Below are 27,842 nucleotides of genomic sequence, written 5' to 3' on the forward strand. Positions count from 1 at the left end.
AAGAAAAAAAATCTTTCCCTAACACTTCCTCCATTTCAATGTGTTTGGCATAATTTCAAGTACGATGGTTAGATTAATTAATTTTTTGTACGGTGTGAATTCAGCTACATAATCTTTAAAAAAAATTAATTAAAAATAAGACTTTCATATTTAGAAACTACATAAAAACTACTACTTTTAAATCACCATACAATTAACAATTCAAAATATTTAAAAATATCTTTTGATGGTCAATATTGTAACTAAGACAAACAAATTGAAACGAAGAAAGTACATTGATTTGACCTTATATTGTCCTTTTCTTTAAAAAAAAACATTTTGTCCTTTCTTTGAGAGTTAAGTAAGAGTATTTTCAATAAGATGATTCAAAATAAAAAGGAAAAGTAAATATATAAACAGAGTCAAGAGGATTCAATATCTTATACACATTCATAAAATGTATTTCCAACTTATCTATACAATATAATTTTTCAATAAAGCAGATTCGTCCCAACTCCGACCCTGAGATTGGGGTGGGGTTGGGGGGGGGGGAGGAAATGGTAAGGAATTTGTGGATGTTTAGGAAAGTCCACAGAGAGACTAAGAAAAGTCCAAAATATCAGACTCTACATAGCCGTAATTCTCTTCTTTCTTTTTATGGTTCCAATCTTATATATTTCTCTATATATATATACACATACACTCCAATTAAATTTGGCCAATCGATTTTATATCTTTTTTGCTGATGAAATATTTCTCAAAAATGAAAAAAAAGTGTTGTAAAAAAATAGGTGTTAGACAATACATGAAATCATCAATACCTAGACTTAGATGGACACCACAACTTCATGAACTCTTCATTGAAGTTGTTCAACTTCTTGGAGGAGGACATAGTAAGTTTTCCAATTAAAAAAATTTGTATATTTTTTTAGTTGTTTATTTCTTGATCAATATGTTTTTTTCTTTCTAATTTTGATGTTTTTGGCTATATAGAAAGAGATTTAATATGGGATGATTAATTAGTAGTTAATTATGATGATCTATTGCTATTTAGTAAGAAATTAAGGAGTAATGGTTTTTTTTTATTTATTTAATATGATAGAAGCAACTCCAAAGAGAATTCAACAAATGATGGCAGTAAAGGGATTGAAGATTTCTCATGTTAAAAGCCATCTCCAGGTAATTGATTCTTAAAAAGATATATTAAGGGATGAAGGGTGTGTGTCAGATCCTTCAAAAGTAATGTTATAACTAGAAATATAGAGTTTTTTCTCGGCCACCACGAATCTTGAGAAATTTGTTTTATAAAACATGATTTTTCTATCTATTTTTTAACCGAACTAGCTCACTAGGATAACACATGGTAAGAAACAGATTCTCACTGAAATATTGTGAAGCTTTCTAATTTTTCCGTGTGAATACACTATTATTTTTTCTTTTCTCATCGATTGAATCAAAATATCTATGAAAATAACCATTCAACATATTTCAGTGAGAAAATAGTGAGATTTCATTAGTGTGTATTTTTGGATGATTGTTTGATATAAATATTTTTGGATGATTGTTTGAGTTTTTATTAGTGTGTATTTTTGGATGTTTGTTTGAGATTACATGCATTATTATTCTTTCTAGTTTTGCATTGTAATGTATATCATTATCAAATTTGAAATTTGTTAATTAAAATATAATTTTTCTATTCCTTTTCTTGAAAATAAAGGTTTCAAGAATACAAATATAATCATGATGTTTTCGAAATGAGAAATAAAGAAAATGAAGGAATATTGAAGCACGTTTATATTATGTTTTATGTCGACATTTGCAATTTGATTTCTTTAATAACAAGTCTGACATACCATATTAATTTTTCAAAGCATAAAAGGGAAGATTAATTAACTTGATCTAAACTTAAGAATGCATATTTTGAGTGAAAGTTAATAAGTATGTACACAAAGTTTTAATTTAATTTCTGGAATATAACAACCTAATTGGTAATTTTATTTCAGAAAAGATTCCATATACTTTTTTTTGTGTGTGTGTTTGTTTTCTTTTTGTTTTTCAATTATAGACTTTTTTTTTTAAGAAACAAGAATATTTTATTAAAATAATATGGGTATAATTATGTTTCTTCTTTGATTTTTATCTCACAATTTTTTCCATGATTCGAAGGTCATTAGTGACGTATTTTTCGAATTAGGATGATTAGGATTTCTCCGTGATTCGAGGGTCGTTAGTGGCGTATTTCTCGAACTAGAATGATTTGGGTTGGACTTGTGAATCTTCTTGAAGTATTTAATTATCAAGAAAAGTCTAACATATTTTGATCTCTTTATGAATATCGTATGAATTTGCGGAATATTGGAGAGGATTATTATAGACTTTTACTTTAGCACATGATGCTTAAAATTAGATAAGTGATTAGGTTAGGTATATATGAAGCCCTAGTGCCCTACTATTACTAAATAAGAAAAAAACTTAAAAGTTTGAAATCCAGTCTACTAATGAGCTGTTCCATTCTAAGCCATGCATAATTTCCTTATTAAAAATAACACTTTTGTGTTTTATGTTAATTAATTAATTAATTAATTGTTTGATGTATAATTGAAAATCAGATGTACAGAAACTTGAAGGAGAGAGGCAACCTCAATATTGTTAATTCTGTGAACAACTTCCATGAAGAGACACCACAATTTTCATGGTCTTCCCCATATGAGTAAGTCTGTAAATATATAATCTTGATCAGAAATCTCGAGTTCGAGCTTTTAGAATAAAAATATTCTTATAGGAATTGGAGCGCTTCTTCCCTTTTTAAATACGTACATATATGGTGAGAATCTGAATTAAATAGAAACACAGCACGAGTGGAAACAAAAAAAAATAATTATACTATAATTCAAAACTAAATATTTAAAAAGAGGGAGAAAATAACACATGCATTAAGAATGCAAATTGCAAATTACTTATTTAATTGTAATACCTAAATTTATATAAAATGTGACAGAGGGAGAGTATTTAGATTAATCATTTTTTTTATAATCATTACTGTTTCCTTTCCTTTTTTTCCTAATATATGAATTTAAATTCCATTTATTTGACTGCAGAAGGAAAGACCTAGATGATAAATGCATTTCATTAATTATTGCATTATTAGCTTACCAAAACACTATGACTTTTGGTTATGAATAATAATATTCCAGCTAGTGTTCACTGACTCAGCTAAACTACAATTAATCAACTCTAATGTAAATATTTCCATAGACTTTGAGATGATATTTCTACCTAATTTGTCACTTTTTTTGGTAAAGAAATTAAAGAAGAAGAAAAGACAAATATTTGATTTCTATGGTCAAACGTCTATTTAAATTCAAATATGTGCTAGAAAGTCTGACGTTTAAAATAAAACAATTCTCAAAAAAGGCGACTCAATCATGTTGGTATCATTTAATATTTTATTATACTTTTGCAGGCATGTGAGTGAAACAATATTAGAACATGGTCCTTCAAAGAGCAGCAAACAAATAGACCCTGGAAGTGATAAATTCCCCAATTACAAAGCAATAATCAATGCATATATTGCTGAAAATAATATATATTGCTATGACTACCAGGTAATTTGATGATTTTCCTTAATTCATTTGAAGACAACTTGGTTACATTACTAATGTCTAATGTCGCATGGAATGATCGGGATTCTTTCTGGTCTTAATCAGTTCAAATATTAGAAACAATTTTTTTTTGAGCGAAGAACGTTTTACCCTTAATTAAATATCTTGATCGAACTCAAATACTAGAAACGATTTATTTATTTTTTGAGTGAGGAGCATTTTACCCTCCTTATTGGGTGGAGTCCACTCGTTAAATATAAGTTTATCTTTTAAAATGCACTAACATTGCAACAAAAAGTATAAGGTCAGAATTCATAATTTTATAAACGGAAAAGGGCAAAAAGTGTTAGCTATGTAAAATTGAACTAAAAGTCCCTCAATATTTTTGTCTAAAAATGTTCTCTACTAACGGAAAAGGGAAAAGGGCAAAAAGTGTTAGCTATTAACTGAATGCATTTTTGTTCAATTTCTCATAGTTCAAAAGCTTCTCTTTTTTTATATGCTTTTCCATTTTATAAATTCAATACTAAAATCGTCTTAAAGTTAAATTCATAGAGCTTAAATCTCGAATCCAAATATTATATTTCTTTGTGTGAATTCAGGAAGCACAAGGAAGTTTAAGTAGTGGAATGACAAAGGAAGAAGAAGAAGATGATGGTGGTGGTCCAATTAGTAGCGAAATTTGTGAGTTTCCACATGAAAGGGAGATCAATTTTTGGCCTTTGAATGATTATAATCATCAAAATTCCCAAAATGATTCCTCCACAAAGCAAGTTTTGAAATCTACAAAGGACGATCCTCACGTTAACCTAGACTTATCTATTTCTTCATGTTTCTATTGTTAAAATAAAATTACGATCGTTTGATTGGTGGGATAAGGATAATAATCTTGAGATATTCTATGACATGAGATTATTTTATTCTTCATTTGATAATAGTTATTATTTAGTCAGAAGAATATTTTATCTATTTCATCTCACCAATCAAACGATCCTTGAGTAATATAGAGTAGTCCCTCTAGCTAGCTAATCTTGTATTTTATATACATTAATGTGGGATATCAATAACGCTGGCATTTGTATCTACGCGCCCAGTAATTTTTGTATGAATCATGAACAAAGAATTTTTAGTCGATTAATTATTTAATTCTTACTATTTGTTCCTTCCTCTTCACACATTTTTTCTAAATAGAAAAAAACCTGATCCAAAAAAGATGTATTATTTCATTTTTTTCCAGATTTTTTATTGAATCCTGCTTCAAAACGGGCATTTTATTGTTGGGCATGACATATTAAAGGAGACCTTTCTTATAAACATAGATTAAAATGGACACTCTGCTCATTTATGGGCGAACTGCAACAAATAAACTTAACTCCGTTTATTTATCCCAAAAGTCAAAATACATAACAAAATTTTTAAGGTTAGTTCGCCCACGAGAACTATAATTCTTTTTATTTGCTTCTTATGTAAACTATATCATATCTAATTTTAAATGTATTGTGAGCTCTATTTTAATAATTAAAATCATGAATTTCTTCAATAATAAGAGTACCCAAAAAAAAAAAAAAAAAAGAGGTAAGTGGGAGTTCGAGTCAATTACAATTCAAGGTGAACAAAAATTTAATTTTTTAAATGGACATTGGCACAAAAATATTGTTTATGTAGAAAAATCAGTCATAAGAAGAATCATTGTCTCCATCATTCTCAAAAAAATAGTAAAATTCACTTTATGAAAAAAAATAATCAATTGTTATTGTACTTTTGATGAAGACTCAGATTTTATGTATCAAATAAACTCCACAATATACGCCTAAAAACTAGATATGATATAGCTCTAATGAAAAGCTAATAAAACAATTATGGGCAAACTACCTTTAATTTTTTTTTTGATATATTTTGACCTTTGAGTGAAGTAACTGAGTTAAGTTCATCCGTCACAGTTTGCCCATAAATAAGCGAAATGTCCATTTTGGTCTGTACTTTTAGAGAAGGATACCTTTTGGTATATAGTGTTTTAATTATCTATGAGTCATTTTCGTCTATATTATCTATTGAACCCTGTTGAGAACAGCACAGCAAGTCAATTGTATTCAATTTTTATGTACACAAGGAGAATAGTTGAGGTATTTGAATATGTGATATGAGGATTGTTAATTTGGTCCAAACTTCAGTTCCTCTTTGCTAAAGTTTTCTTAAGTCCTTTCACAATCTTCCAGAACCAAACCAAGTTCATCACAGCAATTACCAATGGCACAACACATACCAAGAAAATCCCAAATGAAGACACCTTCATAACCTGTTTTCAATCCGAAAGACGAAACCAAAGCACACAATTAATCCATTTTCTTGACCAAATTTGATGCTTCTGTTAAGCAGTCGTTTATTATTTAGAACATTACCTGATCGTAGTGGACGTAGAAGTGGTAGAACACGTAAATGAATACCAAAATTCTGGCAACCTGCAAATTAACCATCTATGATTTAGCATTTACAAAAACTTGACCTCAATCGGTCATGACAGCATAAAGATAGATACTATAGCTAATACTTAACATACCAGCCAAACAAACACCATCATGAAACCGTTTATCAGGTATGCTTTCGACTTTTTCAATCCAGCTACATCAAGATACCTATAAAGAAACAAAGGATCGATTCAAGAAAATGGAATACGTGTGGAAGATAACTCGTAAAGAAGCAAGGGTGGGATTTGATATTTCTATTGGTACCATCTCAAGTTGATCCCCGGGGTAGTTGCCTCAGAAAGTAAAACCATGTACACATAAAACTGAGCCTCACCAGTCAACATAGCATATGACAGTGCCACCAAAGAGAGAAGGTGATGAACCAGCTGCACAAGAAAAAAGAATATGTCAATCACCAAACCAAGTCTAAATTAAATAGAAGGAAAACAAGAAGCACTTACATATTCCATTCCACCTAAAGAAGGATAAAACCAAAGGATCATAGCAAGATCAGTGAGAAAATATCCCACAGAAACCTATGAAGAAGACATTAAAACTTATTACAAAAGAAACAAGTGTTGGTACAGAACACATAAATGGCGATGAAAATAAATTATAAGCTTTCAGAACATATAAAAACAAAGAAAGATACAGCACTAGTTTCGAGATTAACATTCTCTGAGAATTGCATCTTTGAAACAATATATGGCATCAGTTTTACACCTCACCTAAATGTTCTATCTGAAGCTATTACGTTTCTCAAACAGGTTACTTACCCAAAGATGTCGGCCTAATTCCATGTATTAACTGGCTTAATGGTTATACTCAGTTTGAAAGATACCTCATCAAGCAGTTTATGTATGACACACTAGGACAACTACATCAATAAAGAAGGCTGGAAAGAAAATCTATTCAACCCCAGAATCTGAATGAGATGAAAACAAGACACTGGATTGGTGTAGCAATTATACTACTGACAGGAGAAAAAATTGAAGAATATTTATGATGCCATGATTAGACCTTAACTGCCACAGAGAAACTACCATGGCCCCTGCTAATATAATTTTGGGCAACTCACACACATATGAATCCCGCTCATAACCAGAATACATTAGAAGATACAGAATCAGTTTGGTTATTTTTCAGTCCAACAAATATATCATAGCAGCTACTGTTTTCTGCTAATAAAAGATTATGACATGAAAAATAACTTCCCACTATTTGACTTCTGAAATAAGTTAAAAAAGTATGTGGTCAAGGGTTCAAGTCATCGATGCTAATGGTTTTCTACTTTTGTTAATTCTTCGACCAACTAACTTATGTTCTCTCTTTTCTTTGTATGTAAAATCACTGAAAGGAAAAACAAGTGACATGCTGATCTAAACCATGAGTACTGGGTGATTCAGATGTGAGATAATAAACAAAGCTTTGGGCAAAGTTATCAATGGAAGCAATGTGACAATGCAAAGTAATTTGACCAGAAAATAGATTTAAAAACGATGAAGAATTACTTTCACTGGCTTAAGCGCCTCAGCCTTTAAGAGAAAAGTAATTAGATGAGGAGGACAAACAAGGGGAGAGGATACAAGGAACCCCAGCTGGACAACTCATTTTACAATGACAACAACCTAGATTCTTCCTATCCTATTGAGAAGATGATCCCTGGCCACCGTTTCTGGTGTTAGATCAGAAAGGTGAACATGCAATAGCAAAGGAGCTTTGTTGTGAAGTAGATACAAAAGCAGCCAAATTACCTCTTTAAACCTTTGACAACCTACTTGTCAAGAAATGCATGTAAGTGAGAATTGAACCAATTATGACAACCTCCAGTAATGTGTGTTTTAGAAAGGACGCTCACTAGAACTATTAGAAATTTCAGCAATGTAACAGATTGCCCTACATTGTGGTAATGATTCTCGCTTAGGGTGCGAGAGGTGCCGAGTTCATTTCTCGGAATACCCCCCCCCCCCAACCAAAATAGTTCACTTTGAGTGGAGGGTCTTTCGGAAACAACCTCTCTACCTCCACGAGGTAAGGGTAAGGCTTGTGTACACTCTACCTCCAGACCTCACTTGTGGGATTTCACTAAGTATGTTGTTGTTGTAACAGAAGTATGGATGGATAACTTTAACTAAGATCACAGCTCAGTGAAGCTCAAAAAGGCCTAACAACCAAAGTTAAATACACTAATGCAACCAAAATGAACCCAACTTGAGATTATACATCTCCTTATTTCTGCCAACAAATATAATACCAATTAGTCGCCATTTTAACAGCTCCCTTATTGTCTACACAACCAATAGTGACAGGTAAACAAGAACATCAGTGGATAACAAAGCACTCACCCCCAAGACAGAGGTTGATAAAGTGGAACTCCGCATAATGACAAGGCCAGACAGCTGATCATCAGAGAAAAGATCTGACCAGAATGCCAAGAACAGTGACATGGCTGTAATGAATATTGCATGAACTGTAGATATGGACCTATACCATAAGTGAAGCTTTATATTTACTTGACCATGACAAAGAATAGTAAAAATGAGGAGAAAAGGGTGACTAATTACCGGTTATTCCATTCAACTTGTTGTGATTTTGAGAGCCCAGCATAGCGCTTAAAGTAAATAGAGGAGAATATCTGGCTAAGATCATATACCTGAAACATACAGATATTTAAGAAATAGCTAGTTATACAAAACAGTAAAGTATACATATCTTCAAGAGGATTGAGCACAGTAATGGTGTTTCCTTTATGTACATCCTAATTTCACTTTAGAACTTGACTCTACGTTAGTAGCCAATATGGTGACAAAGGAAGACACTTCAAACCTGAAGCTTAAGCAAATTGTGGACAACATCATCAACTACAAGAAGAGAGCTGGAATACAAATGAATCACTGGTACAGAGAGGGAAACCAAGTAGCAGATTTTCTTGCTGAGCTAGCTTCAAGCAATGATCAAATTTGATGATTCATACCTCCCAACAACTTCCAGGAGAGGCTAAGGATCTGTTTCAGCTAAGACAAATTCCAGATGCCCAGTATTAGGACTAGATTTGACAAAGCTGAGTTTTTGGGTGATGGAATCACCAAGTAGTTACTAAGCTGTGTTGTATTGAGGCCCCTATTGCTAATAATACCACACCACTCAGACATTGTCTGGGTAATTGAATAAAAAAAGACTGAGCACATTAAACATGATTATACATTAAAGTCAAGCACAGAAATGCAAAATTCTACTCCATTAGAATTAGGATTCGATGAGGGTCCTCATCTTGAAGAAGTCATTATAGTAAGGAACTAGTCATACCAGCTTGCATGCGAAAACACCACCAATAACAGAAGAGTAGACAATGAAAGAATCTGAAAGAATGTAACTTCGAAGAAGCATCTCAGCGCGAGTTTGATAAGTGTTGATTTCCATTATAGTTGTTGTACTCAATATAAACTTACTTCGACTCTTTTCTGTACTTTATTTCTCCTGAAATTAATGAATGAAAAGATTAAACATAAACTACATCAATCTCATAAATATGCTAGTTATCAGCTTCAAGTGTAAAAGCAAAGATTGTATGACAGAGTTGGCAACTTGGCATGGCGTAGGTGGACACCATAAGCAGTTTTAACTTATCCGTAGATACTTCTCTATATTTGAATAGAAACTCAAAAAACTACATGAGTGCAAACCCAATGTAGATGCTAGACCACATTTCAACTGTAAATCTTCAGGGCTTTCGAATATATTAAAGATTTCGAAAGCTCTGGTAATAAACTTTGAGGAATCAGGTAATATAGAAAAGAAATTATGTCTATACACAGTTGGTTATAGAGAGCTACAATCAATACAATTTGCTTACAATATTTGCTTCTGGACTATCTTGTTGAGATCCCTTTCCTTAACCAAAAGCATTTTTATTGAATCAAGCACATCAGTTGATATTTCTATTTAATGCAGAAAATAAATATCAAAAGCATAAGGAAAAACGTGATCAGTTACTCAAAATTACTTGAAATGGCTTCCTTAAAATTTTCAATTTCTCAGAATTTTAGGTTAAATTCGATAACCAACCGATCAGCAATGTTTGCCAATTTTCTGGCTTGGCTTATGTTAAACCTAGAAGTGTGTTCCTATGATAAAAAATGTTCTCCAAGGAAAATATTTCATGGATGAAATCATTTTCTAGTATTTGGTTACTTTGAACTGCTGAAATATTTTCTTCAAGGATGCTTTTCGTAGAATGACTTCTCTCACTTCCGAGAGAATCATTTTCCTTCACGAGTATTTCAACATTCACACTATATCAGCTGCTTCAATCAGTATTTATATGTAATTGTCAACCTTCACTAGTCAAACGATTTCACGAAGATACTATCCTCATGCCTATGCTACACCTTGTAGGATTTTCATATACCAACCTATTTTGTACCTAATCAAACACTAGAAAATCATCTAGAACTTTAGTTTTAAGTATCTAACATCCCCGGAAAACATTAATGGTGAAAAGAATGCATAAGGAGAAAGGCAGTAGAGAAGGCATAAAAAGATAGTGTAAGGGGGCGACATCTGGAACTCAATCAAAATAAGTAACAGCACAGAAGAAAACATGTCAACACCTAAGAGTCCCTTTCTCTTCTAGATTACCTGTTTTCGCTGTCTCTTGCTTCATATTATTCATCAAGGTTCCAGTTTAAGTTTATTTTTTAATCAAGACATCAAAATGTATGTTCACATGCTGGGGAATGAAAAAATAATTTGAGCCGCACATGAAGGTACATATTGCAGTAAATATAAAGATGTGCTGTGCCCTTTATAACAACTTAACTTTAAGATAAGGCAGTTCAAATAATACAAAGACTCTTGTATCCATTCTTTATTTATTTCAGTAAGAACAACACAAAAGATACATTAAATCGTGAAAATGTGAAAGTAGAATCTACCAATTAATTATATGGTAAACCAAACCAAATAAAATTTACATTCCTAAGATCTTATCTGAGACCTGCCCAATTAGGATCAACTAGCAGATTGTTAGACATTCCTCTATCCAAATAGAGAAAATAGAAACATAATGAAAAACAGAATTTGCAGGACAGAAAAGAAAGGATGCATGCCTTTTGACAATAAGAGAATTAGAATTATTATAACAAATTTACAGCTTATAGACAGTGGCTCTTTTAATCATGCAACTCATGGGCATTAAAACTATGTAATCATAACCATAAGAGGAAACACAACCAAAGGGATGCCTTTTGACAATCACAACTATCTTACCATCTTTCTTGATGTACAACGTTATGTAACGATGGAAAACAATACAAATCTATCGAAACATTATATCATCAAACAATATAGTACAATACGATACAACACAATACAATACAATACAATACAATACAATACAATACATAAGATATATTATGTAAGGATATGTAACAACCATCCAAACAAAATGTAAGGGGCAAATCAGCCTCTGTAGCTACAGAAATTTTGCAGCTTATAGCCAACACAACACAATACAATATATTATAAAACCATATGTAACAACCATCCAAACAAAGTGGAAGGAGCAAATCAGCCTCTTTAGTACATAATTTTTGCAGCTTATAGCCAACACAACACAACAATATACAATATATTATGAAACGATATGTAACAACCATCCAAACAAAGTGTAAGGGGCAAAACAACCTCCTTATCTACAGAAATTTTGCAGCTTATAGCCATCAGCCCTTCTAATCAAACTCATGGGCATTAAAACTATATAGTCAACTGCCATAAAATTCAGCAACAATCAAACAACCTATTTTCTGCTATATATTTCAACAATCACAAACAACATCAAAGCCAAGGGTACCAAGAATTCAACAAGATTATATGAAAACAATAGTTCGGACGGTAAGCACCCCTCACTTCTTCCTACCTGAAGGGTTCAGAGTTCGTGTCACAAGGGAGCAAAAAGGGGAGCTTGGGAATGGGGGTAAAAAAAAAAAAAAAACAGTTCTTGGCCAAAATTAAACCTCATTAAGTAGGTATTTATTGTTGAAAGAGAAAAAACAAAAAAAAAACGGATTAGAAATTGAATCTTTCTTCTACTCTTTCTTACCCAAACCCAGTATAGAAAAACAAACAAACAGAGAGAAGTGAAACCAATAATTGATAGAAACAAAAAAGGAGGACTAGTTTTGACTTACCAACAACAAAAAGGAAGAATGGAAAGCAAAAAAAGGTCACTTTTTTATGAAGAGAAATTTGTTTGTTTGTGGATTCTTTATCTTTATATATGTTACTTACTATTCTTTGCTCCTTTCTCTGATTGATTGCTTATTTTTTCTACAGAAATCCAAAGAGAAAGAGAAGAATCTGAGACTTGGACGACACGTTGCTGCCCCACATGGTCTATTGCCTTTGTTCATTTGTTCTAGAATCTACCTATCCTTCCAAGGTGGCATCAGGTGATTCTTGAAATTACACCCTTTGTTACATGTGTCAATAATGAGTTCAACTATAGATAACTTGTCCAAAATTTTATGGATTGGACTCAAGATAATTTAAAAAATTAACTTTCACATATAGTAAACATAAAAATTATATTTGTATGTTATAATTATAGTTTGTATAATTGCGCTCTGTAACAAATTTTATGTTTGCTATGAAATTTTTGATTTGTATAATTCACTAGATATATCCAATTTTATACAAATTATTCAGTTTTGTATAAATTCATTTATACATTGTAATTTGTATAATAAGATCTGTATTTGTATAATTATAAGTGTATAGGACGAAAATATATGTATTTGTATATACATCTTTCTCTCGTTTTATAGAAACACAAACACATTTTATACATTTGTATACCGAATGGGTAATTGTATACCGAAAATGGCATAATTGTATATCGAACCAGATGGCAAAAAAAGGGGATGTTTGCTGCGAATTACAAATAAAATAAACCATGACTATAACATTTAATTTGAATTAATAGTTTGTTATTTCATACAATTTTCCCAATTTAGATCGGATTCAATTTCAACTCATTCAGGTCTTTAACTCATTTTAAGAGAATCCTCAATTGTGCCCAATTTAATCTCCAATTTCAACTCGTTTTAAGACTCTTTATTTGCATTGATGTAATGTAGGTTCCTATATTGAAGTTATGGATTACTATCTATTATATATATTTTTTAGGATTTATCTATCCATTTGTAACTTTTTTTTTTTTTAAAATTCTCGAGTAGAAATTCAAATTGTGATTGTAAAACTTAAATAATAATATATTAAAATTATTGAGATTATGGGCGGGTCAAGACCCAATCCGTTTTAATCCCATTTGAGCCCAAATTAGATTTGGGCGGGTCAAGACCCAACCCAATTTCTATTTCAACCCATATATCTGCAATCTCAATCCAACCCGCTCATTTGACACCTCTAGGTACACCTATAAGAAAATAATAATTGATATAATGAGTTTACTATTTTCCCTATTATTTGATAGAATTTCAAAATCAATTTACTCATTAAAGAGGTTTTACCTTTTTCAAAAACATTAATTCTCTAAATAAATTGAGGGTATAATAAGTAAAAAAAAAGTTGTGTTTTCTTGATTTGTCAAAATTGACAAGTAAAAAGGAACAAATAAAAAGTCAAAATTTGACAAGTAAAAAGTCAAAATTATTTTTAAAAATCTAAACCAAATAATCTTTACTGTTACTAATATCAATATAACAAATACCAACTTTATTAATACACTTTATTTACTACTCCCTCCGTCCCTTTTTATATGTTACATTTTTACTTTGCACTTGCATTAAGAAATGATGTAATTTTACCCTTCTACCCTTATTTAATTTTTTTGGAACTCAAGTTTTCAATCAATGAATATGAATTAATTTATTTTGATTAATTAACCTAACCAATGAACATGAATCATTTACTTAGCTTTTCTAAGTTGGTCAAATGTATGTTTTCAAGGCTAATAACTCATAAGGGTAAAAAAAAAAAAAAGGAACAATATGGTAATTTATGCATTGATTTTATGAAATGACAAGTATTATGGACCAACTATTTATAGAAATGGATGACATATAAAAAAGGACAGAGAGTACAATTTTTATACACCTTACCAAACAATTCTATCGCTATTTGAGTTCCAATTTTTCCTCTCAAAATCTTCACTATTAGTAAGAAAAATTCTACTTCTTTTTCTATAATTCACAAATTGATAAGCACTCATTTTATTCAAGTTAAGTTGTTTAAGCGGATTGTTGAGCATAGCTCAATCATTGTTGTCACGCTATTAGAATCTTACACTTCAATTCTTCATTTTAAAAAGGGAAAAAGGACAAATATATCCCCGAACTATCGTAAATGGTATGTCAATATCCTTCGTTATACTTTTGGGTTGTGTATGTCTTTACCGTCAATATTCTAGAATGTATATACCCTTAGGATAGACGGAGGTACACGTGTCATAATCTTAAAGGCCTACTCATTAATTTAATTTTTACCCACAATTACAAAAAGAGAAAATAGCCTATCACCGCTCAACCTATAATCAGATTACCAACTACACATATACTTTACGGGAGTCATATTACCACCCTGGACATTTTCAAAATGAAATATATATCCCCTTAAAATCGAACACTCAGATTCGCACTAAGTAGTGATCTGCACGCGCCCTGCCACGTAATATTACGTTTTTTATATTAAAAAATAATTATTTTTCTCTATTATGCTTTTTCCTTTTATATTTTCCTTTTCTACTTCTCTTTTTCATTCCTCTTTTTCTTTGTCTTCAACAATGCTTTTCAGATTTTAAAAAATGCCTTTTTAGATAGGATACATTCCATGACTACTACATATGCTTAGACGTTTAGAGGAGATCTGATATCAACAATATCTTGATGTTATTTATTGAAGCTTTAGGAGAATGGAAAACTCCATCGTCGGAATCACTTATGCTTTCATTGCTAGTATTGAACTTAAAACAATGCTTTGAAAAATAACTAGTAAGCAACACTAGTTAGCCGAAATGACGATACCGGTGTTGACTAGTGGAGAGACTAATGTTGATTTCGATTTAACAATGTTAACCTAAGAAGTTTGATGGATTCTTGCAACCATTTCAATAAATGGGTTTTCTCCATTAATTAGTTTGTCACCCAATGATTTTGTTATTAAATTCTTCTAAGTTAATGGGTTTGTTACGAATGAATTTTTCTCCATTTTTACACTAAAGTTCAATCCTTTTTGACCTTCGATTTTAACTTTGAGTTACTGCTAAATTTTCAAATCAGTGAGAAGTGAAGTTATGGTGACAAGTATGTGATTTGAAGATGAGAGTTGACTTAGTGATAAATGGATGATGTGGGCCTGGTGGTGGACGTGAGTTGAAATTGCCCTGTTAAAGAGGAAAAGAAAGAAGAGGAAGAAGGTAAAAATGAAAAATAAATAAGAATAAAAGTAAACATAAAATTCAAAAAAAATTACTATGAAATAAAATAAATACTTATATATTAAAGTTTTAATTATTTTTGTTGCCTCTCACTCTCTCAAAGAGAGTGAACTACACCTTCTTTGCCACCTCGGCATTCAGGGAGCAAATAATTATATTAAAATAGTCTAGGGAGGTAATAGGTTTCTCGTGAAGTATAAGTGTGTAGTTGGTAATCTGGTAATAGATTAAGGGGGTATTTGACTATTTTCTCATTACAAAAATTCACCCATCTTTCCCAATTTTAATCCATCCATGACCCAAATTGTAATCAAAAGCACCCAAAATCAAAAGAGAAGTTTGGTAAGACAATAAAATCTCTCAAATTTCTCTTTTCTTAACTTATACAACAAAGAATAATTTCAAACATTTAAATTTAAACAACATTTTCAACGAAGAAGAACATGATTTTTTTTTCAGAAACCCTTTGGACAATTTCTTATTCTTCATCTTCTTCAACACAAATCTTTTGTAGAATTTTTCAGTTAATTTGGCTGAAATCACTCATAAAGATTTGATTTTGACTGTATGAGATTGAAATAACATGATGGAACTCAAATTCCTTAATTCAATTTCACCTATAAAACAACCACCAAGTCTTAATCTCTTCCCCACACTAAATCCCCCAGAAAAAAACTTACTTTCCACCAGTTTTGATATTTTTCTAACTTTTTTTGTATATGAAGCTTTTCATGCCTCTAAGAACACAGAAACAAGCATCCATGATTGAGCAGAAACTAGAGAATGAAGTTATCTATGAGTTGTTTGTGCTGACAAGGTGCACGACAGCTATGTTAACACCAAAGAAGTGTACAACCAGATAGTGTGTGCTCATCTGTTATGCGCAGGGCTCGAAGGACTAGAAGAAAAAGAATTAATTTATGGAAGAACTGACACCAAAGGGTCTTTAAGTTAGGTTAGATTGGGGAAGAAGAAGAGGTTTTTAACCGGGTATGGGTGGGTTAAAATTATGAAAAATGGGTGAGTTTTTTTAATTGTGGGTAAAAATTAAATTAAATTCAGGTAGGCCTTTGAGATTATGACACGTGTCTATCCTAAGGGTATATACGTTCTAGAATATTGACGGTAAGGACATACACCAAAAGTATAACGAAGGGTATTGACGTACCATTTATGATAGTTCAGGGGTATATTTGTCCTTTTCCCCTTTTTAAAAAAACCGTCTTTACTTCTTTGTGCTTACTTTACTAATTGACAACTCATCCCTTTTGTCCATCCACAACTCATATTATTATACGTGTATTAGTTCTACTAGTTTTTAATGCACGTGTCACCAATTTCAAAAATATATGTTATAGTAAATAGTATTACTTATTTAAGCGAAGATTTGAATAATAAGCTTATCAAAAATAATATTGTAGATTCTTTTGTGAATGTTCAATGTGGATCGTCATATATATATCTTATTCACGCCAATCTATGAAAACGGTCAATGAAAATTTTTATTAGTTAAATGCAATAATGTATATATTTATTTTAATTTGATGAAGTTCAATCATGTAGTTAGTCTTATCTCACTAATATTACCTTATAGACATTATTTGTTGTGTATTTTTCTTGTCATATAACCAGATGTGCTTTGCATATGTATTCCTCGTTAAATTATTTAGATGTCATGTGAACATTGTTTTATTTAAAAAATATAATTTAGACTGGTTTAGAATCGACACTTAATTTTTGAGAAAAATCAAGAAAAACTATTGTTTTCAAAAGACTAAAACAGAAATCTAATGAAAACTTAAAGGGGTTCGGGGATTCTTATTAGCATTTCAGGAAGGGTTTGAAAGCACCCGAAATGCACGCTAACATGCGGTTATCCGACAATTAATTTATTTGGCTAAAATAATTTAACTTAGCTTGAATTGCAAAACTGAACTATTTTGTAGTTATGACCATCTTAAAAAAAAGAAAAAGAAAATAAAATAAAATATTGAAATATTATCTAAGTGGAGTATTTCATAAACTTATTTATTTATTTATTTTTAAAGTCGAGTGAAAGACAAGTAATTTAGTCAAGTAATTAATTCAAAATGGGTGTCTTTTGGGGATTTGAATATTTTCGACCTTAAGGTTAACGACAAATACTAACAAGCAAAACAAACACAGTAAAGTAAAGAGGGAAAGAGGGTTGGACCCAAATCTAGTTTCTGTCCGCCTGGACCAGTATTTGGGCCCATTTTCGTTTTGGACCTTTGGTCCATTTAAATAATCGGTACCTGTCTTAGTCTAACATAAAATAGAAATGTATTTTTTGTCCTTGCGCCTTAGGCCCAGTTCTTTCACCTGTCCTAGATTCTAACAAGATAATAGCAAGGGCTTAGGTCCCAAAATAACAAAAATACAATTCCCAGAACTAAGAGTGGGCCTTTGGTCCAATCATTTCAAATTCCCGATCTGCTTCATACTCTTTCAATTCTGGGACCTGTTCGTCAATTTTTATGGCTGACACGGAAAAAGGAATTTGAGCCTTTACGGCTCTCTCGAGATGCAAGAGGAATGAGTTCATGGCGAACTCGGACAGATTTCACATGCAACGAAAACGATGATAAGAATTAGTCAAAGCAAATGACAAAGAACAAATAACAAGTTAATGAAAGAACTTTATCCAAAATATTCACATGATGAAAATAAGATAATCAATATACCAAAGATAGCTAAGAAAATATAATAAGACAAATTCCAAGGTGAGATTCAAAGGTAGTGAACAACTGAACCATATACTAACGCAATCATTCAACAATTATCTCGTGGCACATGCTAGTTGAGCTTTTTCTGACGACAAAAAAAATTCAATTCGTAAATCCTATTGAACGCAAATGAAGCATTTTGACTCCTATTCCAAATAGACTATGAAAACTGACCCCAAACAGAGCAAACTCTAACTGATAGCTAAACTTATAATTAAAAGCTTGATTAATTGGGAAAGATACATTCTTGTCTGTTTTACTAGCAGTAGACACCTCACATATATCCATTTTTTTTCATGAAAATAAATAAATAAATAAAAGGATTCATAAACAACCAACTGGAGCATATTGGAGAACATACTACCGCCTAACCTGCTTGAATCTAATTAAAATTAAACAAATGCTCAAACCTACACAACAAACAATAAGAGAAGAGCTTAAGCAACCTAATGCAAACTGTCGGCCTTTAGACAAGAAATAGGACTCGAACAACTTTTACAAGGCTTAAACTCAAGTTTCAACATACTCATTCTCATAAATGACAAGTTGAACATATATAAGTCGAAATCGGAAATGAGCCAATCACACGATATATAAATTTATCACCTAAAATAATATTCTCACGTTAAAAAAAACTACAGCAAATGCATCAAATTTCAACACATACGACAATAAACAATTTAGTAATCCTTTCCATGGTAGTAAACTGAAAACAGAGAAGCTAAAGTGGGCAAGAGGAAGCAAGGCTTAAATGACACCACTAGTAGACAACGAAATCACTAAAGAACACAAATATAGCACATCATTTTGTCGAATAACAAACATCAACGACACAGACTTCCAGAACGCCGAAAAATCATTTCGAAATATAGAAGACCAAAAAATATTACGAAGGAGGAGGTATTACCTTCTTCCGGGCAGCAAACGGAGACTAGGAGAGTTGGAGCAAAACTTCCACCACCACAATCACGAACACCAACAGCGAACCAAAGAACTAGATGGAATCTCGTCCTCGAAAGAACTTGTGGCAAGCGAAATGGAAGAATGGAACTTGGACTAGAATCAGCTATCTCATATTCTCCTCTGGTTTCCTTGACGTGTTTCGTATATCCCTATTCTCGCCTAAACTGTTCACTTTGAATAATTTTAAAAATGCCAACCCCCAACAATGAAGAAGAAAAGGAGTTTATATAGAAGAAAGAAGAAATTTAGGGTAGATTTTGGGGGGGGGGGGGGAATGGGTGAAAATTGGACGAATTTGAAATTTGAATTCCCTTTTTCCGGATAGGTCTGCTGCTCGAACGAGTACAAATTCCAACGGATTTTGAACGAAATCCGTCCGATTCAAAGGGCAAGGACGAAGGAGCGAGGAGATGGAGACACATAGATTATTACCGTACGGAGAGGATAAGGACGCGGCTGGATTGATGTTGGACTCGGGTCGCGTTGCTAGACTGGAGCGTTGGTTGCTGCTCGCGATTTAGAAGAGAAGAAGAACAGTAGCGGGTCGTCTAGTTGTTGGGTTTTGAGTTGTACGTTGTATTGTATGTATTGTTGGTGTTGGAACGTATTGGGTCTCATTTTAGTGGGCTGCTGTTATTGAATTGGAAAGTAATGTTAGTGGGCTGAGTTGGCATGCTGAAAATTGTAAAATAAAAGGCCCAAAATTTGGTCTTTTAATGGGTTTAGGGGATTTGGCTAATAACTAAATAAAATGAATTAATATAAATTAATTAATGAGCTTCTAAATTTTAAAGAAACAAAATAATTACCTTAATAAACTAATGACTCAAAATATAAACTACTAATTTAGACAAAATAAAATAAAATATTTAAGCAAAACTAAAATCTTTTTGAGACGATTTTCGAATATTTATGAAATAAACTCATTATGTAAAACATATTTATTATCAAAAATTATAAAAGCGACCAAACTTACTTCAAATACTTGAAAATATTTTAGACTTTATAACAACTAATTATTTCAAATCGTTTGGAATTTAAGAAGCTCAATGATTAATTCATATCGTGGAGGTCCAAAATTGGGTGTCAACAAACATGTGAAGAGAACATCTACATTTTATATATTCACATATTTTCACATTTGTTGTGAGATTTTTATATTTTTTAAAAGAACTCGGAACATTTTAAAATAACATATTTTGAAGTTAGAAGATCTTGTTAACTTGATAATACATTTGTGACATATATAATACTTTAATTTAAATACAAATACCTACCCAAATATAAATATATATTTGCATTAATGAAAATATTTATCTCATAAAAAAACAAATGAATTTAGAGTACAATAAAAATTAAAATAATACAAACTTCAACTGACATTATTACATGTCATATAAGCTTTTCAACGTCGAAAATACTTAAATATTAAGAAATAGTAAATCAGTAAAACAAAAGGCAATATTTATATAGTAATAACTATTTTGAAGCAAACTTTCTGACAATCTAAATCACATAAGTAACATTGTTAAATAAAGTCATTATTTTGTCTTGAGCATCAAAAAAACAAATCGTGACAATTCTCTATTTAATAACTTTTAAAAATGATATTCGGAAGCATATATCTACATCACAAGAGAAACTGTTAACAAAAATAAATGAATTTAGACTACATCATGTTAACTCCATATATTGGAATATTACATACTAATGTATATACTAAGCAAAAAAATAATTATTATATCATCAAAATTATTTTCCTCAAGTACTCGAGGTCAAGGAATATATCCTCTTAGGATAGAACAATTTACTTCATCAGAATAGTGGTACCTCATATTCCGCTAAACTTCGAACTCAATCAACGACAATAAATCACACGATTTTTTTTAAAAAGCAAGAAGAAGAAGAATAGAAGATTAAAAAAATTGTGGTTGAAAAATGAAAGGAAACTCCTCTATTTATAGTGAACAAAGGGTAGTATGAACAAGTGTTTTTTTGTGCCTTATCTGAAAAGTCATGACCTTTTCGAGAAGTCACAACTTATTGAAAAAGTCACAACTCGTTGGAAAAGTCACAACTCTTTGGAAAGGCACAACTCTTTGGAAAAGTCACAACGCATTGAAAAATCACAACCCTTTGAAAAAAGTCACAACTTATCATAAAAGTCACAATTTATCGAAAAAGTCACAACCTAAGTTAAGGATATTAAAGTAATTTAACATTCAAGTTAGGAGTTCATGCTTTTAAGGTAATATAGAATATAGATATAGATATGTGAATTTCTGCTTCATCAATTAAGTGTTATATTAGTTTTATTAATTCTAAATATTTATTATTAAAAGTTTTATCAAACACAACTTTAATTTCTATTTTAACTTTATAAATTTAAATTAATTTTAAAAAAAAAATCATGATCAAACAGCCACTAGATATCCTCAAATAAAATACTTGAAGAACCAAGGTCCTACTTGATTTCAATATGGTTTGCCTTCCTATAAAAATGACATATTACTCTAGCTATATTATAAGCACAAATAGAGAGCAGCTTAGGATCAATAGGCCAATTTTGTAATTTACTTTTTATGGCCACACATCACTCAAACATCATTATTAATTGGAGGTTTATTTTTTTGGTTTGCTAAATGGTTGCCACTTGGGAGTTGGGACTACCTACAACAGCTTAGGGTGAATTGGAATTGGAAAATACATAGAGTAATATTTATGTTTCTCCATTTTAATTAATTTATTTATTTTAATATGTTATATATATTAAAATTACAAAAAATAGTAGTGTAAATTATAATAATTAAAATGTTAAAATATTTTTTACAAATTTGATTAACTATCGAAATTTAACATATGTCGCTTAAATCAGGACAGATAGATAATATATATTATTTTAAAACTGCTATATAATAAATAATAACTAGGACAGTTATAACATATCAATAAATTATGTTGTATGTACTCTTTTTTTCCTCCTTCAAAAATTGAGTAATATAGTTCAAAGAACTTTTGTAGGACCGAGTGATATCACAGATGACATCCTAACTTTTATAAAAATAAATAGATATAAGAGCCTGTGCAAGCACTAAGCACGAACCTGATATATGCAACTTAATTTATATTATTTAAGTAATATAAATGAAATTAGAGGAGTCAATTAAATTTTTATATGATATTTAAATTTTCAAATGATATATATTACTTACTCTAAGTGTTTATGGAAAAATTATCTAACTATACATCCTTTTTTACCCTATTTTCTATTATTTTTTACCATTTTAAAAAATTACAAAAATCCCTCTTTTTTCTCAAATTCTCCCATTTTCAGATACATAACTTTCAATCTTCCAACTCCACTATTTTCTCCCCTTTTTCATGCCTATAATCACTCCACTATATCACCAGTTATCTTCATCACTCCTTTATTTTAGATTTTAAATATTTCTCTCTCCAGTGAATGATTTAAAGTTGATCTTCAACATCAACACATCGGCGCAGCTCAAAAGGAAGATTCCATGGAGGAACAATCAAGAACGTGGAGACAATCCATTTGGTTCATAGTGGAAGTGGAAGAGCCGACAATAACTTGTATATTGTTTCCAATTTCAGATTGTAGCATTTCTGGTCCTTTACATTTTGGATCTTGGTTAGCCAAACACCTTTATTTGTCTTATTTTGTTTTTTGATTTTATATAAATAAATACCTGGCCTAATGGGTCAAAATTTTGATTAAAAAAAAGATTTAAAGCTAATCAAGAGGTAGTTTTTCATTTATTTTTTTCTTTTCAATTCTTTTTTTTTTTACAGGAAAACACGAACAATAGACTCCATTTATTGACTATGTATCATATGTTTGTTATGTATGTGCAGTACTATTTTATAACTAAATTATTGTTTATCATATTCATAATTATTTTTTTGTATATGATACATAGCTACGTCAAATTATACGGGCATGATACATAAATACTAATTTATACTACATGTATCGATCTCAAACCATACAACTTATGAGCAACAATTACATGTTTAATGTATCCCGTAACAATACAATACTTGTTTTATTTTAAAAAATAAAAATAACGGGTTTAGAGTCGCCACTTAATTTTAACGTAAAATTAAGAAAACTAATTTTTTCCAAAAGATTAAAATAGAAAATCTAATGAAAATATTTAAGGGGGTTCGAGGTTCATATTAGCATTTCGAGAAGGGTTTGAAAGCACCCGAAATGTCCGCTAACATGCGGTTATCCGATAATCAAAATAGTTGGCTTACATTTTAAGACGCATACTTGAATGAATAGAGGAAATAAACAACATTGAACTCATTTTTCTTAGGGGAAGGGAGATAAGGGTGTTGCTTAAGTAGAAACTACTAGATGTTTAAAGTCAAATAAAATAAAATACACTTGTTTGAATTTAACAGTTATGGTTAAATCATCTTTTGGGGAATTGAATTAAGGAAAAAATCTTAGAATTAACTAGCAAATAAACAATTAAACAAATATGAAAAACGGATAAAATAAAGAGAGAGAAGGCGTTGGGCCCAAGTCTGGTTTTTTGTTCGCCTGGACCAGCACTTGGGCTTACTTTCACTTTGGGCTTTTGGCCCATTAGAGCCCACATGCACCTGTGCTAGGCTAACATAAAAAACTAACTTTCTTGAGTTTTTTGCCCAATCTCCACCTGTCCTAAAACTAGCAAATAATACCAAAAATAAATGGGCCTTTGACCCAATTATAATACAATACAAAACTGAAATTTAAGAGAGCTTCTCAGGCCCATTTCTGATGTGATATACAACGTATACAACTTTTGTATACAGCGTGTATACAGTCCTTCTTGGACTCTTGAACACATGTACATCGACTTTTGGGGACATGTTCTTCGATTCCATTGACCCGATTGACTCGATAATAAAGAGAGCGTTGAGCTTCAACCCAACTCAAGATGCAAGGAGTAAAGGAGAGGGTGCGATAGACCCAAATCGAGGATGATCATGCATAAAAAATAAATACTAAGAATTAGTAACTAACCATAATAGGACACCCACTAAAAATAACTAAGTGTGTAGAATAGTAATAAGATCAATTTTCTCACTATTGCCTGATAAACAATTACTACACATTCACGATATGCATCATGATCTCAAAAATGTCCAATACTAGGAACACTAAGCAGATAAATATCCCATATCACAACATAGATTTAGGATAAGCAACAAAAGAGGAAATATGAGGCAGAAAGGGAAACAAACAACCTAATTTCTTTTAAAACAAATGGCAAAACCAAACAACTTAATAAAATATTTTTTTGAAAATACTAGCGGGAAACAAAAATTCAAAAGGGACATTTAAACATATGTAAGGCCGAATGCATCATTCTTGACAGATGCTACCATTTATGTCATAGAGGAACCATAATAAACAAAAGATGAGAGTGTCCAACCCTCCCAGTTCACATTTGAAATGGAATGAAACAATGACGATGAACATCGAGTAGAGCAAATAAAACATGAACTAAACTAGCATCTACTAAACAATCCTTGAGCCACATTCTGAAATTTAAATTAGACCATAAACAAGACATGAATAAAAGAAAATCGAGTCTAAATCATAAGGAAACAAACATGAATTTCAAGTAGAAAATCAAGTCTAAAAGTCTACTTAACTTTGGTGAAGACAATCACGAGTGCGATAAAGAAAACTAACACACCAAGCATCAAGTCGACCAACAGTTGAATTATAAGATGGTATATGGTTGAACAAAACAAGAATCACAATTCTAATTTCATATAAACTCAAACATACTAAAACTGAAACTGTGAGAAAACTAAGCTATAATGTCTAAATTTGAACATAAGCCGAACAGAGAGAAACTAAATGGGGAAAATTACCTTTTTCGAAGCAGGAACTGAGACGACGAGTAGGAGATGACTTCACCACCATCGAAATACGACTCCGAGAACCTCGATGAACAGAGCAGAATCAAACGAGAGCAGAAATCTGATTCCCAATCTCTATAATTTTAAAACCTATTTCCTAAATATTTGTATATAACTATGTATAGCAAGTAGCTTTGCTGTATTTTTCCTGTAATGCCGGCTCTTTTTCCAACTTTTGTAAGCTATCTCCAACGAAGGGCAATTTCGTATAAGAACAAACCAACGAAATTTGAATTTCAAACCTCCCCCAAGCTGAGGGAATATGCTGATTCGATGCTAAATTACAACAAATTCCAATGGGAAGAAGGCAAGGTGGTCGGCCTTGATTGAATTGATTGTCCTTGCGGCGATATGTGGAGCGATCTCACACTGGGAAGGACGAAACGCAGACTGTTCCTGCGGTACGATTTCACCGATAAAGCAAAAGAAGAAGAAGACGAGAAAATCGTACTGGATACGTTGTACGCGTCTGCCGATTGACGTCGTGTATCTGCCGCTGCTTTCCGTCTATTGAAATTGACATTGTTGGCTGTTGTAGTTCGAATATTCCGTGTTGATTCCTTTGGAATCACCTCTCATCGTGAAGACGTCGTGTACTTCTGTTGCTCTGTCGGTTGTATTGCACACTGCTGGAATGGGTCTTTGGTCTTTCGGTTGATTTGGAAATGGGCTAGAAATTGTATTGGTATTGTATTGTTGTTGTACGTATGTAGTGCTGGAATGGCTTATTTTGGTGGGCTGCTGAGTGAGTTTTGAGAATGGAGTGGAATTTGGGCCAAATTTGATCATAAATTTGGTCCAATCAAGGAGCAAAGTATTGGTTATATTTGGATTTTAAGAAATAAACAAATGGATCACAAACTTGGCCGATGGAAATTAAGAAGTTAGCCAAATTAAATTTAATTGGTGAATTCGGCTAAAATTGAATAAGACAAATTAGTATCAATTAATTATTGAGTTTCTTAATCCTAACGAAATAAAATAATTAATTTACTTGTAAACTAATTGATTCAAAAAATATAAACTATAATTAAGCTAAGCTAATTAACAAAATATTTAATTAAGAATAAAATATTTTTGAGACGATTTTCGAATATTCATAAAATATAGTATTTATACATAATTATGCATATATATATATATATATATATATTATTTAAAACTTATAAAAAAGTGAAAAACTATTAAAATAACATGTAAACTATTTTTATTTTTTTTGAAATTTTCTAAAACTAATTATTTTAAATCGTTTGAAATTGAAGAAGCTCAATAATTAATCTATATCGTGGAGGTCCAAAATTGGGTGTCAACAATACTTATCAATTTAAACGAGATACATAAATAGTAATGTATCATGCACTAATTTTTTAAAAATATATGATACGTAAATTCGAATTTATACTAAATGTATCAATTACATTGCAACTACCAGACGGTAATGTATCGATCTCAAATCTAACATCTTTTGGACAACAATTACTTATTTAATGTATCTAGTATAAATACAATACTTATCAATTTAAACGAGATACATATATTGTAATGTATCATGCACTAATTTTTTAGATATTATACGTAAATTCAAATTTATACTAAATGTATCAATTACATAGCAACTACCACACGGTAATGTATCGATCTCAAATCTAACATCTTATGGGCAACAATTATTTATTTAATGTATCTAGTATAATTACAATATTTATCAATTTAAACAAGATACGTAAATAGTAAAATGCTAAGTAGCAAAGATATTCATGATGTATCTTCTCAAAAAAAATTACAATTTTGAATCAAATTTGAAAGGATCTTCAATAAACTAGGAGAAGAATTTTGAATCTTAAATTTTTCAAAGAATTGAAAGGATCTTTGATAAACTGGAGAAGAAAGAATCTTGAATCTCAATCTTTTTGACAATCTTGAATCAAAATTGAAAGGATCTTCGATGAACTTGAAGATTCAAAAGGAAATCGTTTGTCCAACAACAATTCCATCACTTTTGTATCGTTCATAACTCACCTCGCTTATCCAAAATTTCGACAATTTTTTTTGAATTAAATCTGAAAGGTTTCTTCGTTGAACGGAGGGAGCAATTTCAAATTTTGAATTTCTTCACTATGTTAGGATTTGCCTCTATATGATTGAGAGTAAGAAGAAACGTAAGCGTAATTTATGAGATTTAATTAATTTTCATATTTTATTCATTTTTTAGCGCAACAGAAAGATTCTTCTTGTATTAGAATTGATGTATCCGGATGGTGACTTATAAATCCGGAAGGTACAAATTTTAAGGGATTATTATAATTAAAAAAAGAATAGGAATAAGATGTAATTTACTCTTTAAAGTTTAAACTATGTGATTTATGTAAGTTATACTTTATATATTTCGTATATGTATCTCTAAGTATTTTGAAAATAAATACCAAATAAAATGTCTAGAACGATTCAAAAATACTTGAGCATATTATAATTTGATTTGTAAGCCTATTTGGGGTCTTTAATTTTTATACCCCTCTAACCCCTTGCATAGACGATAATGACTTTCGCCTCCAAGTTGATGGCTTTGATATTGACATTGTCATAGCTCTAAAAAGATTTAAGCTAACCAAACATTAAAAAAATTAAAAAATATCTTTAACACATATCAAATATATCAAAGTAAAAGAAGTTGGAAATCAACGTT

General features: G+C 31.1%; 2 protein-coding genes across 7 annotated transcripts; one reads left to right on the top strand and one right to left on the bottom strand.

The window, feature by feature from the left end:
- The first annotated feature begins 652 nt into the window (after positions 1-652).
- On the top strand, positions 653-4,583 carry LOC102600799 (uncharacterized). Its single transcript, XM_006366559.2, has 5 exons — positions 653-872; positions 1,082-1,158; positions 2,589-2,689; positions 3,443-3,584; positions 4,184-4,583. Exons 1-5 carry the CDS (start codon positions 725-727, stop codon positions 4,424-4,426), a joined length of 711 nt encoding a protein of 236 aa, XP_006366621.1. The 5' UTR covers positions 653-724; the 3' UTR covers positions 4,427-4,583.
- Positions 4,584-5,604: 1,021 nt separating this feature from the next.
- Positions 5,605-12,423, bottom strand: LOC102601141 (transmembrane protein 56-like). Of its 6 annotated transcripts, none has more exons than XM_015304985.1 (9): positions 12,335-12,423; positions 9,353-9,523; positions 8,611-8,699; positions 8,392-8,530; positions 6,508-6,582; positions 6,311-6,432; positions 6,139-6,214; positions 5,981-6,040; positions 5,749-5,877 (listed from the first exon to the last, which is right to left on the bottom strand). In XM_015304985.1, the coding sequence occupies exons 2-9, from the start codon at positions 9,464-9,466 to the stop codon at positions 5,749-5,751; spliced, it is 804 nt and encodes a 267-aa protein (XP_015160471.1). In that variant the 5' UTR covers positions 9,467-9,523; positions 12,335-12,423. The 6 variants fall into 6 exon arrangements, with proteins under 6 accessions (XP_015160470.1, XP_015160471.1, XP_006366622.1 ...); XM_006366560.2 differs by lacking the exon at positions 12,335-12,423 and adding an exon at positions 12,235-12,328; XM_006366562.2 differs by lacking the exon at positions 12,335-12,423 and adding an exon at positions 12,147-12,222.
- Positions 12,424-27,842: the final 15,419 nt, after the last annotated feature.

The sequence above is a fragment of the Solanum tuberosum genome, unplaced genomic scaffold (assembly GCF_000226075.1).
Source record: "Solanum tuberosum cultivar DM 1-3 516 R44 unplaced genomic scaffold, SolTub_3.0 scf00592, whole genome shotgun sequence".
In the NCBI taxonomy this organism is placed as follows: domain Eukaryota; kingdom Viridiplantae; phylum Streptophyta; class Magnoliopsida; order Solanales; family Solanaceae; genus Solanum; species Solanum tuberosum.